The 17,430-nt window shown below is 41.8% G+C and overlaps 2 protein-coding genes across 4 annotated transcripts in view; one reads left to right on the plus strand and one right to left on the minus strand.

Annotated features, from left to right (window-relative positions):
- prim1 (DNA primase subunit 1) lies at positions 1-12,914 on the plus strand. The gene is made up of 13 exons (XM_042098624.1): positions 1-248; positions 659-816; positions 7,403-7,509; positions 8,903-8,976; positions 9,132-9,268; positions 9,471-9,529; positions 9,734-9,843; positions 11,181-11,272; positions 11,565-11,700; positions 11,954-12,023; positions 12,116-12,222; positions 12,363-12,461; positions 12,616-12,914. Exons 1-13 carry the CDS (start codon positions 140-142, stop codon positions 12,633-12,635), a joined length of 1,278 nt encoding a protein of 425 aa, XP_041954558.1. The 5' UTR covers positions 1-139; the 3' UTR covers positions 12,636-12,914.
- Positions 12,895-17,430, minus strand: part of tfip11 (tuftelin interacting protein 11) — a 23,637-nt gene continuing 19,101 nt past the window's right edge. For all 3 annotated transcript variants that reach the window (XM_042098615.1, XM_042098616.1, XM_042098614.1), the window contains exons 11-14: positions 15,256-15,499; positions 14,992-15,134; positions 13,903-14,068; positions 12,895-13,401 (exon numbers count right to left, since the gene is read on the minus strand). In XM_042098615.1, the coding sequence (XP_041954549.1) occupies positions 13,052-13,401; positions 13,903-14,068; positions 14,992-15,134; positions 15,256-15,499 (903 nt within the window). In that variant the 3' untranslated portion in view covers positions 12,895-13,051. The remainder of the gene's footprint in view (positions 13,402-13,902; positions 14,069-14,991; positions 15,135-15,255; positions 15,500-17,430) is intronic.

A 17,430-nucleotide genomic window follows, 5' to 3' on the forward strand; every position in this document is an offset into this window, starting at 1 on the left:
TTTCCCGCGCGCATTTGTTGCAAGTTGGCTGTCAGCGAGCGGACGGAAGAATTAAATTATTGAAGTAGGCTACTTAACGCATATTGCCATCGCATATACTGCTGCACAGATTGTTTTTTCCCCCTATTTTGCCGTAGACATGCCAGCCACAGATTATGATCCTGCCAGTTTACCAGACTTGTTACCATTGTACTATCGCCGCCTGTTCCCTTTCTCACAGTACTATCGGTGGCTAAGTTATGGAGGTGGTGAGTAGCCTATCTATATGTCTCTATCTGTATGTATCTGTCTGTATCTGTCTCTGAAATGAAACCCAGCTGCCCTGCCTACTAACTAATCAAAGATTCATATAGTAGACTTTATTCATTGTGAATTTATAAGGTAAACATCAGCCAACTAACTATGAGAAGTAAACTACAGCTAACGATCTCATTAAACTTTAAAACAACCAACCCTAACGTTACGCTGTTTGAAAGCTTACACAGCAAGTTGTCTGGGAAGTTCAGTGAAGGAACTAATAATATCACTTTTATCTAGTATAGTCTAATATTAAATTTAACGAGGCATCAGATTCGTTCGATTTCCAGGCTAAGATTGGAAAGTTATTATTCATCAGTAGCTTGCATCTGTGATGATCTAAACATTTCTGACCTGACAGTAACCAAGGGCTACTTCCAGAACCGTGAGTTCTCCTTCACCCTCAAAGATGACATCTATGTCCGATACCAGTCTTTCAGCACGCAGAATGAGCTGGAGAAAGAGATGCAGAAGATGAACCCATACAAAATTGACATTGGAGCCGTATACAGCCACAGGGTAACATTTCTACTATCGTATGAAATGACGCTGTCTTTATCTTCTAAAGGATGTCCACCACTCCCTTAAATGTATCTAAATCTAAATGTACTCTGTCTCAGCCTAATCAACACAACACAGGGAAGTTAAATGTATCTCTAAAACAGGGATGTAGTGGTAAAATAAGAGGTGGGTATTGGGTAAACTATGATTTCTGTGATCACGGTGAGGTGGGCTGTGCCATGCTGTATTGGATTCTTAAAGAAGGCATTCAGAACATGTTTGATGATGTTGGAGGTTATTCTTTCACACCACCTCGCGTCACAGACCTATGTCACAGGGCAATTCCATGCAAAGGTCATGGGGTTAAAGGTCACCATGGGGGAAAAAAAGGTCTTCATTTAGGTCTATATGTTATTGTTTGTAACTGATCTAATTGAATTTGATGAAAAATTACACTCTTTTTACATCATAAATATGGTGTGCAACCATACAGAAACAACATTTTTCACATGGTAATATTATACATATTTAAAAAGTGGATAAATGGACCCAAGGTTCAAACAAATTGTGTCATTTGACAAATTCCAGATTGACAAGGGAATGGTAGAGCAATGTCTATGCTCAGCTTGCCTTTAAGAGCACAACTCCTTACATTTGTAAGGCATTTGTTTTTAAGTCAGCAAGTTCCATGGCCATGTCACATCCATAATGTTTTATAGGAAAAGTTTATGCTACACATACAGTGTTGATGCAACAATGTCCATAGTGTCTGTGCAAAGCTGATTTATATCAATGTAAAGTGTGATGACCAAATTGTGCCTCTTTCTTACTTTTAAAACCTTTAATGGTGCGTTATGGATGTGACGTTATGGATGTTACATAATGTGAATTTACAAGACTGGAGACTTTATTATACCTCAAAGCCGATAAAACATCTGTTCTGGTGGCATGTCAGTTTCAACGCATTTCACCTTAGTGTTTACAATTGACATTTCAAAGATTATTAGATTGATCAAAACCACAGGGAGGCCTTGCCTAACCATTAGCAAAACAAACATAATATTAAAATACCTCCAGTGATTAGCCTAGCCATAGCCTATTTTCAAGTGGCCTAATAACGAAAATCGAAAAATTATCTTCCCGTAACTGTCATACTGTTGTTGTACAGTAACTGGATTATCGTGTTAGCTGGTGAAGATGGCTGACTTTGCAGCTGGAGTTAACATAGCAACCTCCTTCTGTTGCAGATCTGTTCAGCCTGCCGTTCACGTCTGCTTAACACAGTTTAATTAAGTGTGCTTGCTTGCAAAGCAGCACACTTATTGTTCTTCTTAAGTTTTATTATTATTATTATTATTATTATTATTATTATTATTAAGTGTGCTTGCTGCAAAGCAGCACACTTATTGTTCTTCTTAAGTTTTATTTTTCCCATCTCCCTAATTTTTTGTCAGCTCTAGCGCCTAGGCCCTTTGAGACAGAGACACCGTTCCAACTTTAAAACGTCCGGTCAGTACCGGTGTAAGTTGGTCGCGAAGATGACGTCAAGTGGGCGTGTCGTTCGTCCGCCATATTGGATTGAACAGAAAGCGAAACTACTAAATTTTCACAGGTCACAAATTTGGTCCGAACGCCACGAAACTTGACGTACATTATCCTTGGACCAAGCCTCACAAAAGTTACCAGAAGGATTTTTGATTTTCGAAAGCGTTTGCCCGTCACAGCCAAACGAAATCGGCGGCGAAGCTCCGAAACAGGAAGTCGTCCATATCTCAGGAACACTCGCATATCGATACCAAATTTTGTATTTGAACTCGGGACTCCAATGTGAGGGTGCATAAGCTAAAAAAAAAAAAGAAAACATTCCAAAAGTTTCCATCATTTGGCAAACCACCCACAGGTATTTGGTAACTCTCACCATTCACCTTCTATCACAATGCCTTCCAAGTATGGTCAATGTCTCTGGGCAGCCACAATGTCTCCGGGCAACCTTTCCCAATCATGAAATCCTTGCTCTGCCATGGGATAGTATGGACTTACGAACTGAAATAGCAAGGAGAACAGTAGCTATATATAGCTTACATAATAGAGTTGTTTTCACATTGACGGTATTCAAATTAAATTTTTCATTATTGTTAAATATCATGATGGGAGAGTATTATTAAAAATGTTACAAGTATGCAAATGCATATGTTTACGGGCATTTAGGTTTTACTGTATTGTTTTGTTGTAAAGACATGCAAGGCATTCTGGGCCGTAATGAACAGTGGTCGGCAGCACTCCATAGGCTATACGTATTAATATGAATAGGTGTTTCTGTAAACCTAGGGACAATAAACAGCTATCTCTGTTACAAAAACGAGCTGGTAATCGCTCATTGAAGAGGGAACTATGATAAAAAGATTGTTTTCCTAAAAGCATGGAGTTGACGAAAGAATAAGCAAGCAATGTCACGTTAATGTTAAATAGCCTACATCTGAACGCTAGGTGGCAACGTTGTATTGCATTTCACTAGTGTACTTGAAATATGGCATGAGCTTCACAAGTAAGGAAGGTGCAAATATTATGTAATTTATCATGGGATATTATTGGAAATGTTATTTCTTGTTTATTCTAATTTCAAACCACACACATCCATTCGTAATCACACATACACTTTTAATACCTTGAAAAGATTATAATTTTGTTTATTTGATGTTGCCTAGCAACAGTGTTCAGAGTAAAGATTCTAGAACAGAGCTTCAGAGAGACACGTTTTGAGTTCGTGGCCAAGTACCTAAAATATTGGTTTCCATGTGTATGTGCTGGATGGTGTGCTTCCTTTATGAAAGTAAGTGTTTTATAGAGTTACAGACATAATGAGTCATGTTGTAGTGGTCCACATAAATGTGCCCCTTCTGTTATTAGAATGCTAAGCGGAGATTTAACATCATTCATTTCTTGTGTGGCTAGAAGCTAGCTAGCTATGTCATAGGGAGGAGATTTTGCTGTAACGTTATGGAATTTAAATTTGATTAGCGTAATGCCAAATTTCAAATGTTTTGAAATGCGTCTAACAATCACGAGGGAACAGTTTTGCATTGTAGGCATAACTAAGGGATGCAGTAACACCACCACCAACAACAACCAAAACTAGCCTACTCATTGTTTACATGTACATTAAATATAACGTTTCATTGTGAATCAAATGAAAAGATTCTCCTCTTTGCAAACGTTGGCATAGGCATATGGTGACAGATTCATTTAATAATGTTGCTGCGTGAATCACGGTAAGCGCGAATGAAGTGGCCACTTCTTAATGGGACTCACTGTATGGAAGTAGGCTAAGTAAAATAGAGATGTTTAAAATAAGATAAAGTTAGGATATGCCCGCTTGACAACGGCAGAGATGACTGGCCTTTGGCCATAGCAACCATCCGTTTAGAACGACTGGCCTTCATAGCAACCGAGGATCTTAGCTGTGATTCATGTAGCTACAGTATGCATGCAATGTGATGCAAAGTATAGAAAGGTGATGAAATATACAGAGACCGGTCAAGAAATATAGTGCAATGTAGACAGTAGTATACAGTTGATTTACAGAAGGTGGTTTAGAGTAATATGAATTAAATATAAATATGTGCAGTGTATTAGCAGTTACAATAAGTAGAATAATGTATGTAGATGTAGCAGTAACATTATAATAGTAGAAATAATAATATAGATATATGCAGTGTATTAACAGAATATAATAAAACAGAATAAATATGGATATTCAATATGACATATATAACAGATATGTACATAACATACAGCTATGTGCAGTGTGGAAACAGTGTCATTGTAGTGCAGAAACAACATCATAAGAGTAGTAAGAATAAGTCTATGTGCAGGATGAATAGTATGAAGATCAGTAGAATAACTATGTATAAATGTAATTACAGTAGGCCTATGTACATTTGTAAATAAATAGAAAACTATGGGTGGGAGGGATAAATTAATTTTATTTAATTGTAAAAGTAAATTGCATTAAATTAAATTGCAATTAAAAATATTTCCAGTAGGCTTTAATGTCACGCAAAACGTACAACCAAAGCTGAGCTTGATCAACTACAACGTCTAAAGAACCAGAACTTCAGTGTAGTTTTTTGCTGGGTCCCAGGCCATGTTGGTCTGAGGGGAAATGAGAAAGCGGACAGTGCTGCTAAGCAAGCCCTCAAAGAAGAAGTCACAGAATGTCAAATCCGTGCCCCAGACCTTAAACCTATACTGAACTCTTACATCACAGATAAGTGGCAATCTGAATGGGATTAATGTACCAACATCAAGCAAGGAATGTGAATTTTGGCACGTTTTCATGATCCACTGGGTCGTTATGGGCCACACAAAATCACTGACCAAAATTGATGACAGTAAAAGAAAAAAATAAATTATTTTTTATATTTTAAATGACTTGTTGTCCTGATTCTTCCTGTGGATCTTAGTGGGCACTGAGGAATCAATAATTTCATCGCTAGTTTTTCATGATTACTATTTCAATTGTTTCATATCAAAATTCACTACTTAATTATGTGTTTTATGTAGTTTGTCGAGGACTGGTTCAGACATGTCACATCCATAATGTGAAACCGTCACATCCATAACGCCAGTTTTTCCCTACATAATGCATTACGAAAATGACGCATAGTTTCAAAAACACACTTTTTGTGTTCATTCAAGTCTCCTTCATGCTACATATATCATAGTTTCGGCAGTTTCCTTCAAAAACAGAGTTTGTAGAAAACCTGTTATCTCTCAAAAAATGTAGACTGGAGTAACTCAACATTTGACTCCTCCGATATGTTTAGTGTTCTAAAGACGTCAAATAGCCCGTTATCGTTACCAAATTGATAGCCAAGGAGCCAGAAGGGAACACGCATGTATGGCTATAAAAACTGTGCCTTCATTTTACAACTAAACACAAGAAAATACTTTTATAACCCTTGAGCCAGCACCTTACTATGTGATCTCAATGCCAATACAGCGTTTGTTTGCACCTTCAAAAGCATGGCGTACCTGGTTAACCCCCCAAAACGCCCTTAAACGCCCACAAATACCCATATGTTTGTGTGAAAGAATTGTCCAATGTTTATAACAATATGGTTATGGTTATGTTTACGCTTTTGTCCAAGTGACATACAAAACAATATAATACTTAAATTTAACAGGGAACAAATTAAGATGTTGGTCAGACTATAATAAGGAGAATAGCAATAATAAACAACAATGTTAATTCGATCAATAGCCTAATGAAATAAACAATGTAAATAAGGGAAAACAGCAATAATAAACAATGATATTCATTCAATCAATAATATAAAGTCAATAACATGGTAAGACTACATTAAGGAGAATAACAACAATAAACAACAATGTCAAATGAATCAACAGCCTGATGAAAATAAAACAATACTATACAAACCATAACGCATAAGAAGCGCTTAATGAACTAAGTGCATGTTGAACAGATACGCCTTTAGACCCCTCTTAAACGAACCAAAACTATCACAGGAACGGAGAGCACTGGGCAACTCATTCCACCAACATGGAACCACTGAGGAAAAGAGTCTTGAATTTGACCTGGCGTTCATGTCTGGTCGACACAACAGACGCTCATCAGAAGAGTGTGGTTGGGGATGTACAGTACAGTACTGTCTTGATAACTGAATTAAAATAACAAGGAGCAGATCCAGAGTCCTACGGCCAAAGTGAGAGATTTCCATTTCATTCTGGCTGCCCAGATAGCAAGGGGCGGCCCACTGGAGGCAGATCTGCTGCTCCGCTGGCATTTTGCTCATCGGTTCTGTGGCGGTCTGCTGGCATTTTGCTCATCGGTTCTGTGGCGCTCCGCTGGCATTTTGCTCATCGGTTCTGTGGCGGTCTGCTGGCATTTTGCTCATCGGTTCTGTGGCGCTCCGCTGGCATTTTGCTCATCGGTTCTGTGGCGGTCTGCTGGCATTTTGCTCATCGGTTCTGTGGCGCTCCGCTGGCATTTTGCTCATCGGTTCTGTGGCGGTCTGCTGGCATTTTGCTCATCGGTTCTGTGGCGGTCCGCTGACATTTTGCTCATCGGTTCTGTGGCGGTCTGCTGGCATTTTGCTCATCGATTCTGTGGCGGTCCGCTGACGGGTTGCAGACAAATTGCCCAATATTTTGCCACTATTGGTCTAAAATCTTTTTCATTTGTTCAGTTATACTCCATATATCATTTTAATAAATGTTCTTAATATTTATGACAAGTTAAACTGTTAAACAAGTTAAAGTGATGGTGGTCCAACGGTGGACCACAAGTGGCACGCCACCAGCTGTTCGCTATCTGCCAATCGGATTCTGCTATCTGGGTATAGGGGGCCAATGGGGAGCCAATATCAGTGGTATTGCTGTAAATAGTTCCTAGAGTGTACATATTCTGAATGTGGATAATACAGTGTGATTTTTAAATGTTAAAAGTTGCATTTGGTGAATAAACTCTTTTGAGAGGTGGATAGACTCTATTTCTGAAATTTCAGAGGTGGATAAACTGCGTATACTTGCGTTTAGCCTCCACCACTGCCCTGCTCTAAAGTCTAAATGTACTTTGTCTTAGCCCAATCAACACAACACCGTGAAGTCCGGAGCATTCCAAGCCCTGGAGAAGGAACTGGTATTTGATATTGATATGACCGACTATGATGATGTCAGAACATGCTGCAGGTATTGTACTCCCCAACACCCACACACACACCCACACACACAAACACACACACACACACACACACCCACACACACACACACACACACACACACACAAACATACCCACACACAGTGACGTTGGAAGTGGGGATGCGGCCCACCCCAAACTGCACCAAGACACTTGTCATTTTCTGTGTAAATAGACCGATGGCTACACTGGACATGCAACTGTGTTCTGTTCCCAGAGCTTTATCTGTCTATGATCTGCAGGGTTAGTGTGTGTGTGTGCGTGTGCAACTGTGTTCTGTTCCCAGAGCATGCTTTATCTTTTGCTTTATTTCTTGAATTTCCCCTGGGGATCAATAAAGTATCTATCTATCTATCTATCTGTCTATGATCTGCAGGGTTAGGGCCTCCTCGACGAGGAGATTGCTGGTCTGCGGATAATTTGCGGCACAATTTAATGGTATCAGACCCGCGGACCGAAAGAAAAGGAAACTAAACATTTTCCAGATTAGGAAATATTTTTTAATTTAGTGTTCTCAAATAAAGAGGTGTAGCATTAGGGGGTTGTGGTGTGGTTAGGGTTAGGGTCATTCAATGTGTGTGAGCATCTGTGCAAGTGAAACTGTTGAAACACTGGAGATAACGTAGGTAGCAGCAACAAACAACGTGATCTTCACACACATCATCCGCAGCTCCTCATAGAAAATACTTCCAACGTCCCTGCCCACACACACACACACACACACCTACACCTGAAGCCCACACACACACACACCTGAAGCCCACACACACACACACACACACACCTGAAGCCCACACACACACACCTGAAGCCCACACACACACACACACACACACCTGAAGCCCACACACACACATCTGAAGCCCACACACACACATCTGAAGCCCACACACACACACACACACACCTGAAGCCCACACACACACACACACACACACACACACACACCTGAAGCCCACACACACACACACACACCTGAAGCCCACACACACACACACCTGAAGCCCACACACACACACATCTGAAGCCCACACACATCTGAAGCCCACACACACACACACACACCTGAAGCCCACACACACACACACACACACACACACACACACACACCTGAAGCCCACAAGCCCACACACACCTGAAGCCCACACACACACACACACACACACACACACACCTGAAGCCCACACACACACACACACACCTGAAGCCCACACACACACACACACACACACACCTGAAGCCCACACACACACACACGCCTGAAGCCCACACACACACACGCCTGAAGCCCACACACACACACCTGAAATCTAGTCACATATAGTGACGCGAACACTAGTTACTTTTGACACTAGTGTTTGAAATCCCATTGTTGTGTTTTGCAGTGCTGCTGACATTTGTGCCAAATGCTGGACGTTGATGACCATTGCCATCAGAATTCTTAACCGGGCACTGAGAGGTTAGCATCAGACACGTCAGTGTAGCTTTTAACAACCTCATGCTATTTGGAAAGCCTAAGACACTGAAGAGAACATAAGGCCATTCCATTGACAAACCTTTGATATCAATAATCCTGTAACAACATATTTGATTCCTCTATTTGACTGATTCCAGAGGACTTTGGCTTCCGGCACCTTCTGTGGGTGTACTCTGGCCGGAGAGGGATCCACTGCTGGGTGTGTGATGATGCAGCGAGGAAGCTGTCGGTGGCGGCTCGTTCTGCTGTTGCAGAGTACCTCAGTCTAGTCAAGGTACGAGTACCTCAGTCTAGTACAAGTAGTACCTCAGTCTAGTACGAGTACCCCAGTCTAGTCAAGGTATTTCGTTCAAACTATAGACTGTATAGTTAGGTTGGTTCTAACAGGAAATTCTCATACATTCACCCACCCAAGTATTTTGTTTCTAAATCTGTATTGGATGTGGTCAGTTATTTCAGTGTTTCTGGTTTACTAGGGTGGTGAAGAGACCATGAAGAAGGTTCAGCTGTCAGATCCTCTACATCCATTCATCAGGTAGGGTGTTACTGGGTGTGTCTGTTTTATTGCTCTCCAAATATCACTTAGAAAAGCCAGGTTGTAAAATTGACCAAGTCAGACCACGACTTGTTTTACATAGCTTTGTAAATAAATACCATTGATTTACATTCTTTGCTGGCTGTAAACATGCTCAAAGTGGTTACAAATCTGTAATGTTATCAACTGTCTGTTTTTTTACAGAGAATCTCTTGTTGTGGTTGAGCACTACTTTCCCAAGTATGCCCTCACTGATCAGGACATATTGGGCAACAGCAAGACTGTGGACAAAGTGCTGGCTCTTGTGCCTGAAGATATCCTTCAAAAATGATGTTGTATATCAAGAAATATATGTTAATGCAATCAAAGGGGTTGGTAAACACTGATGCACTGTATACGGTTGTTGAGTGGTACAGGGAACACCATTGCCTGGCCTGGAGGTTAGCAGTTGGCTCTATTTGGCATTGGCAGTTCTCTCAGGTTGCACTAAGGCTTTGGCAGCAAAATGTACGAGTTCTGTTGTGAGGCTGTTTAAATTCATTGGTTCCATTACATTGTTGGTAAATGTTAAAATTAGTATACTGTCCATCAGTGGTCCCCAAACTACGGCCCGCGGGCCGAATACGGCCCACCACCTCATTTTGAGTGGCCCCCCAAAACATGTGTGTGGTATATAGCATCTGGCCCGTACGGGAGTACGACATCGTCAAACTATAACCTCCGTAATTTCCCCCATTCATTCTATATGGCGAGTCTTAACAGTACACATGTCATACTCCTTTTTTTTAGTCCACTGGTGGTTGTTTTGGCGCTGTTTCGCATTTGCCATCGAAAACGGAAAGAAATGTAGGCCAACCTGCAAACAATGTAAGAGGCCTATGCTGACTGCATCAGTGCTCAAAGTATTCTAAAAGTTTATCAATTAGTTAGTTATTAACAATTAACTTTTATTCAAGTCATATTTCTGGGACTTTCTGGGATACTTATTTCTATTTTTTATTCACTCGTTCAAATGTTCATACAGAGTTCACAAATGTTCATAGAAAGTTCTCTTCAGGTGAATGAAAGTTAGAATGGTGGTCATTTCAGCTGTTTTTGCCAACACTTCATAAAACTCTCATAGTTTGATGACTTTAAATTATTTGTAGGATATTGCTCGTTCACAACTTGAGCTATGTATGCAAAGAAACAGAGTTCAGAGTCTTTTTATTAGTATTATTTCATGTGAGCTACATTTTACACTGATATGTCATGATGGCAACATAAACATAGGCTACTGCAATTTAATACCATTGTTAGCTATGATTAAATGTAATGGAATATTCAACTAAGGTAGACTGCTGTTGTTAACTAGTAGCACTAAGCTATTTATGGTTGATATACTCCGAGTCTCTGGCCCTCTCTTAGAGCCAGGCATAGTGAGCTGGCCCTCGGAAGAAAAAGTTTGGGGACCACTGCTGTACATGATGTCTATTTTCCACACTAGCTCAGAGAGGAGTGGATCTGCTCTGAGGAGTGCGCTTTGTGACGTGTTAGTCCTTAACTTCATGGTGCTCTGAGGAGATTGCGCTTTGTGATGTTAGTCCTTAACTTCATGGTGCTCTGAGGAGACAGCGCTTTGTGATGTTAGTCCTTAACTTCATGGTCATACAGGTGCGAGAGGACTTGCAGACTCAGTTCCAGAGTGAAAAGAACCCTCAGAAGCGCTGGAACAGGCTCTGCAGTGTGGTGCAGCACCAGCGGGTCCGTGAACTACTGCTTCTGGAGTCAATGGAATGATCCGATGCAGATTTAGACATATTCTGAAAACACATCCCTAACTATGACCCAAGGCTTTACGCCTGTTAAGAATAAGGCTGTCATTAATCAATAAAATACCTTTTTAAATACAAGGCTTTACGGCCTGTTAAGAATAAGGCTGTTATTAATCAATAAAATACTTTTTAAATACAAGCACAGAAGTTTGCTCGGTTCTGTGAAACTGAATCTCACTTCACCTTTCCCCGTCTGCCCTCTGCCTGTGATGGGAGCGCAGGTGACGTCCAAGAAAGGATGCCAGTATATCGATAAGGAGATCATGCTGCAGTACTGCTATCCCAGACTCGACGTCAACGTCAGTAAAGGAGTCAACCACTTACTGAAGAGCCCTTTCAGTGTCCATCCCAAAACTGGTGAGGATGAGCGTCACACCTTTGCTCTGCGTTGCTTCTCTGGGGGCAGCTTCAGTAAGGGGTTGTATTGCACATTCTCTTTCCACTTTTTGAATGTTGCTCACAGCTACTAAAAAGCATCCTGGAGTGTTAAAACCTTAAATGTGTTTACTCATATTTATTTTGATTATTGGATCTGATTGCAAAATTGTTTGGAGTGACTAATTACAATACTATCCCGAATAATATGAGTAATAATTTGTCACACCCACAGGGCGAATCTCTGTGCCAATTGACCTTGAAGAACTAGACTCATTTGATCCTTTTGAAGTTCCAACAATCCGGTGAGTCACCAAAAAGATAAATGTTTTGGACATTCTGTCTCAGTAGAACCAAATGCAGCAGGCCTTGAGCATTATGGCCATTCTGTTTCTAGCCTGATCTGTGAGGAGCTGGACAAGCCCAGGGCTGCCGATGAGGAAGACGAGGGGGAGAAAGAGAATGAAAACGAGGTGGACGCAGCCGAGCGACGCAAAACCAGAGGTGAGACTTGTGTGGCCGATTTCAAGATTGATTTTTCTTCCACTATCTGGTCACCACAAGCATATTAATCAGCACAATTTTTGATTTTAACTTGGAGTATATTTGTTTAGAATAACAATGGCTTTTTATTCCCTGCCCAGACTACAAGAGAACAAGCCTCGCTAAGTATGTGAAGCATTTTGACCGATTCCTGGATGGGATCGCTCGCTCTCGCAAAGGGGAGATGCTGAGGAAGAGCGGTAAGATCGCTCGTCACTCAAAACATGCTCGTCATCGCTCGTCACTCAAAACATGTTTAAACGGCCAGGAGTAATCTATGTAGAGTATGAAAACAGTGTAATGTAATCACCACCTTTTTCAAGATATTTACATTTTTCATTTCTAATTTCACAGACCTCCAGAAGGACTTCTAACCCAGGGCTGAGCGTCCAGCCTTCACACCGCCCTGCAGACACACTGAATTCTGACCAGCTAACTGCCCCAGGAGACATGTTAAGTGCAGCAGGTTTCATGATTCCACTTGATGTACAGAGACATTTACTCAGCAGTGAAAAGGTTTAATTACAAACCTTTTTACTAAATTGTAAACTTAGTAAACAAGATATCACTATGCAGACTCTTTTCCATCTGTAAAAAGCTCTGGTGACTCACTTTTTAAATGAATAAAACAAGTTTATATATCAAAGAAGCGATTTATTAGAAATCATAATTCTGTTTCTGTAAGAGGGTTCACATTTACAAACTGTATAAAAACAGTACGAGCTGCAGCGTTCTATGTAACACCAACACATACATACACCAAGCCTCAGGCCTTTCTTCGTCTGTCTCGCTACTTGGCCATGTCGATGATGCTCTGGAGGGAGGTGGGCACCCAGGTCCTCTCGCCCTGCACGAACACCACGCCGCGGTCGATGTAGACCGTGATGCGGCCGAGCGTGTACAGCTGCTTGCCCTCGTGCCGCCGGCCCACCAGGGGCAGGAAGACGATGCCGTTCTCCACGGCCTTGGCCTGCACCAGGTCCTTGAAGTTGGTGGGCACGGCCATGGCACCGATGCCCCTCTGGGCCGCGCTCTCCGCCTCCTGCCGCTCCTGGGCAGCACGGTACTGGAAGTCCCTCCGACGCTCCGTGTGTGTGAGGTAAGCGATATTCTCACGCGCACCTGGCTGCATGTAGTCACCTGTGGGCAGTAGAGGCCAGGTAAGACAGTATAAGTATATATACTTTTTTGACCCTGTGAGGGAAATTTGGTCTCTGCATTTAACCCAATCGGTGAATTAGTGAAACACAAACAGCACACAGTGTACACACACTGAGGTGAAGCACACACTAATCCCGGCGCAGTGAGCTGCCTGCTACAATGGCGGCGCTCGGGGAGCAGTGAGGGGTTAGGTGCCTTGCTCAAGGGCACTTCAGCCATGGCCCACTGGTCGGGGCTCGAACCGGCAACCCTCCGGTTACAAGTCCAGAGTGCTAACCAGTAGGCCACGGCTGCCCACAAAGACACAGAGCATACGGACGAGTCCGACCGAATAATAATAATAATAATAATAATAATAATAATAATAATAATAATAATAATAATAATAATAAAGGCAACCAGAACCCAGGAAGGAAAGACTGGAAACCGTGATTGCACATCTAGAGACTAGAGGGTTTTGTACAGTGCAAGATGGCTGACCTATGCCGGAGGACACGGCTCTGTTCATGATGTCCAGGGCCTCGTTGAACTTGTCCTTCACCAGCGGCTGAGCCAGCAGTGTATCTGAGAACATGGACTTCCAGCCCAGATACCACTTGGTGATCTCCTCATAGTTAGGACTGTTACTGAGCCAAGAGCACAGCACCTACACCACACACACACAAACAGGCCATTGATTAAGATAAGACAACACCATCTTAAAAACAATGGTACAGTATTCATAGTACAATGGTATGCTGCAAGACAATATTCCTACTTGTACTACCATAGACCACACAAATTTCACAGAGACGCTGGTGTGTTTTACACGAGACGCCTGGGGGGTATTCCATCAACCTCGCTAAAGGCCAAACCTGGCTTATTTATAACTATGGGAATTTATGCCACAGAACTAACCTGCTCTGTAGCAGGTTAACTTTCAAGCTAAATTAAGCTGTGTTGCAAAAAAAAACAATCAGTCGGAAAACGGGTCCAAAAAGATGGTTCCGTCAACCTGTGCTTTCGTCACCTGTAGCCTACAACTTCAAAAATAGAAGTAGGCCCAGAAAAAAAAAAATTCCGACAGTGTCACCAAGCATGGATTTACACAGTCACTAGCTCCAAAGAATTTAAGATTATGACTTAAAATGTTTAACTTCACTTGCGTGTGGTTTTAGGAATCTTGCTACTCTGCGTCATTTACGTTCGGTGGTGGTGTAACGTGCGGCGAGACGGCATAGGAAAGGAATTACATTCTTGCGTGTTCGCAGGTTTGCTTCCCATACAGTTTCCCATACAGGCTCCATAGTTTATCACCTTGATAATGCCATTTTTAGTTATAATCTTTGATGAAAGACATATGTCTACTGCTGATAAAGGGTCATGCACATTTGGTAGGTTGTTCAGTGACAGCTTTGCCAGTGGGCTATATTATATCTGATGCAAGCCAAAGGATAATTCTATAGCCTAGGCAGCTAACAATTAAAACTGCTTCATGTGTCGACGATTGTTCATGAATGTCAAATCAACTGTGTGCTACACAGATTAAATACTAGGCATAAATTATCTTTTATCTTCAGCAGCACAAACCTGCAGCCATTTGCGGAAGAAGTTCTTGTCGAGCAAGCCGACCATGCAAGAGGGCGAGAGCATACCCTCCCAGTCCATCACCCAGTGAAACGGGTCCATGTGCTGCTGGTGCGGGTTGACCACCAACTCGGACAGACACAGTTCTGAAGAAAAGAGCGAATATGCACACAGATCAGGCCCACAAGCCCATCAAGAATGCCAGGATATGAAAACAGATTGGCCAACTCCCAAGGCTAAACCAGAGCTTCCGATGACTTGACCGACCTAGCTTGGGTACAATGTTCTTGACCATGAAGGCCTCCCAGGCGCCAGGCGTGAACACGTCCTTCCAGGGCTGCAGGATGAGGCGGGCAGAGCCGTCGCTGGGGTGCCAGCGCTGCAGGGCGTTGGCCAGCTTGCTGCGGATAGGCGGGTACAGCGGCTCCAGGCGGCCCTGCAGGAGAGGCAGCCATGGGTGCAGCCAGGCGTGGATGGGCACTGTGTCGGTCAGCGGGTTCCAGCTCTCCACCTGCACAAGCACAAGCCAGAACAAGCCTCAGAGAGCAGATACGTCAGGTAGAGTCCAACCAGTTACTAACACTAGCTAGCATCAACCATTTACTAACACTGGCATCAACCATTTACTAACACTAGCTAGCATCAACCATTTACTAACACTAGCATATCAACCATTTACTAACACTAGCATATCCACCATTTACTAACACTAGCATCAACCATTTACTAACACTGGCATCAACCATTTACTAGCACCATTTACTAACACTAGCATCCTATATTCCCAGGGCACTATGTTCCATGATCCCCAGTTAAATTTTCTGCTAACACACAGTGGCTGAATCTGAATGTACCCCCTCACAAATTTTGATTTCGGCTAATTTTGTGAGGACTTATAAATTGTGAAATTTATGAGGGCTCACTCACTCCCTTTCTGTGTCCTTTATATAAGTCTACATTTATGCACAATTTACCCAAAGGAATTACCAACCATTCATAATGTTGTGACGTGAAACACAGGGATACCCATTCATAATGTTGTGACGTGAAACACAGGGTCACCCATTCATAATGTTGTGACGTGAAACACGGGGTTACCCAAAGGGTGGCTACATGTTTGTGGTGTTGTCAATTCAACAGTATGTCACAGGTGATGTGCCAACATGTCACAAGTGATGTGCCATTCCTCTTATTATATTATTAGCTTTTTGAGCTCTTACAGCCTCTCAAACTCAGTTATCAATGGATATCACTTATCAATGGATATCACTTATCAATGGATATCAGTTAAGTTTTTGAGGGTTCAGGGCTTAGACCCTCAAATGCCCCTCACACAGAATCAATTACAACATATATGAATGTATTGAGATATATCTATATCTCAATACATTCATATATGTTGTAATTGATTCTGTAATTGATTCTGTGTGAGGGGCATCTGGCTCAATATTCTGCGTGAGGGACTGTGGGTGGTGTCTGGTAGGTGAAATTTCACGGGGAAACTACGATGATTGGTTAGCCTAGAAATCTAGACACACCCTAGCACCACAGCAGCAGCAAATGTAATTTGCAGCCAGGGTAGTCTAGCAACTCTCCGTTGGCTTGCGAGCTGGAAAAATTAAACTTCGATCAGGCCAATCACATTGTGTATAGAGTCGTGGACGGGCTTAACATAATGATGGCAGGCCGTGGCCTGTAAATTAAAGGCATAAAAGGCCAAAAAAAAAAAAAAACAATGATGGCAGAGTTGCAACTTGAAAACAAAGAAGATGGATGCTGCTGCTGGCGAACAGCGTGACTCGAGTTAAGCTATATATATCTATATATCTCAATACATTCATATATGTTGTAATTCATACTGTGATAATTACTAACAGCCAACTAAGTATTTAGTAATTTCAATATTTCATATTGATTTTTAAAATATTAGGTTACACTTCTCTTTAAAGTCATTACATTGTATTGGTGTTGTGTCAGTCTAATTGAGTGCCTGTCACTTTAAGGACGTGAGAGTAGCCTAATTACTTCTGAGTGGATTGGAAGGCTTGCATCTCACTGTGTTCGGCTACGAGTGGAAATAACTTTTTGCATAGTGCATTAGGATATGTGGATGCAATTCGATGTTTTCTATGGCATTAGTTAAAATAAATGTTAAAACTTCAATGAAATCTTTCATGGATCATAGAAATTAATAACATAGCAAGAAATCTCTTCTATCATTTTGGTAAGCACAACACAAACTAGGCCTACAAGCAAACATGACATGAGCTAACAAGGACATCTCCAGATGTAAAATTTGCCAATGGGTTGCATAGCCTACTCAAATGTCAGTAAACCAAGCAGGCCTACATGAACTTACTTTCATAGCCTAGGTAGGTTAACAACACCAGGTTTAGAGATGCAAGTAAGTAGATCGTTAACGTTAGCCTTCTATTTATTGTC

The sequence above is a fragment of the Alosa sapidissima genome, chromosome 7, assembly GCF_018492685.1.
Source record: "Alosa sapidissima isolate fAloSap1 chromosome 7, fAloSap1.pri, whole genome shotgun sequence".
Classification (NCBI taxonomy): Eukaryota; Metazoa; Chordata; class Actinopteri; order Clupeiformes; family Clupeidae; genus Alosa; species Alosa sapidissima.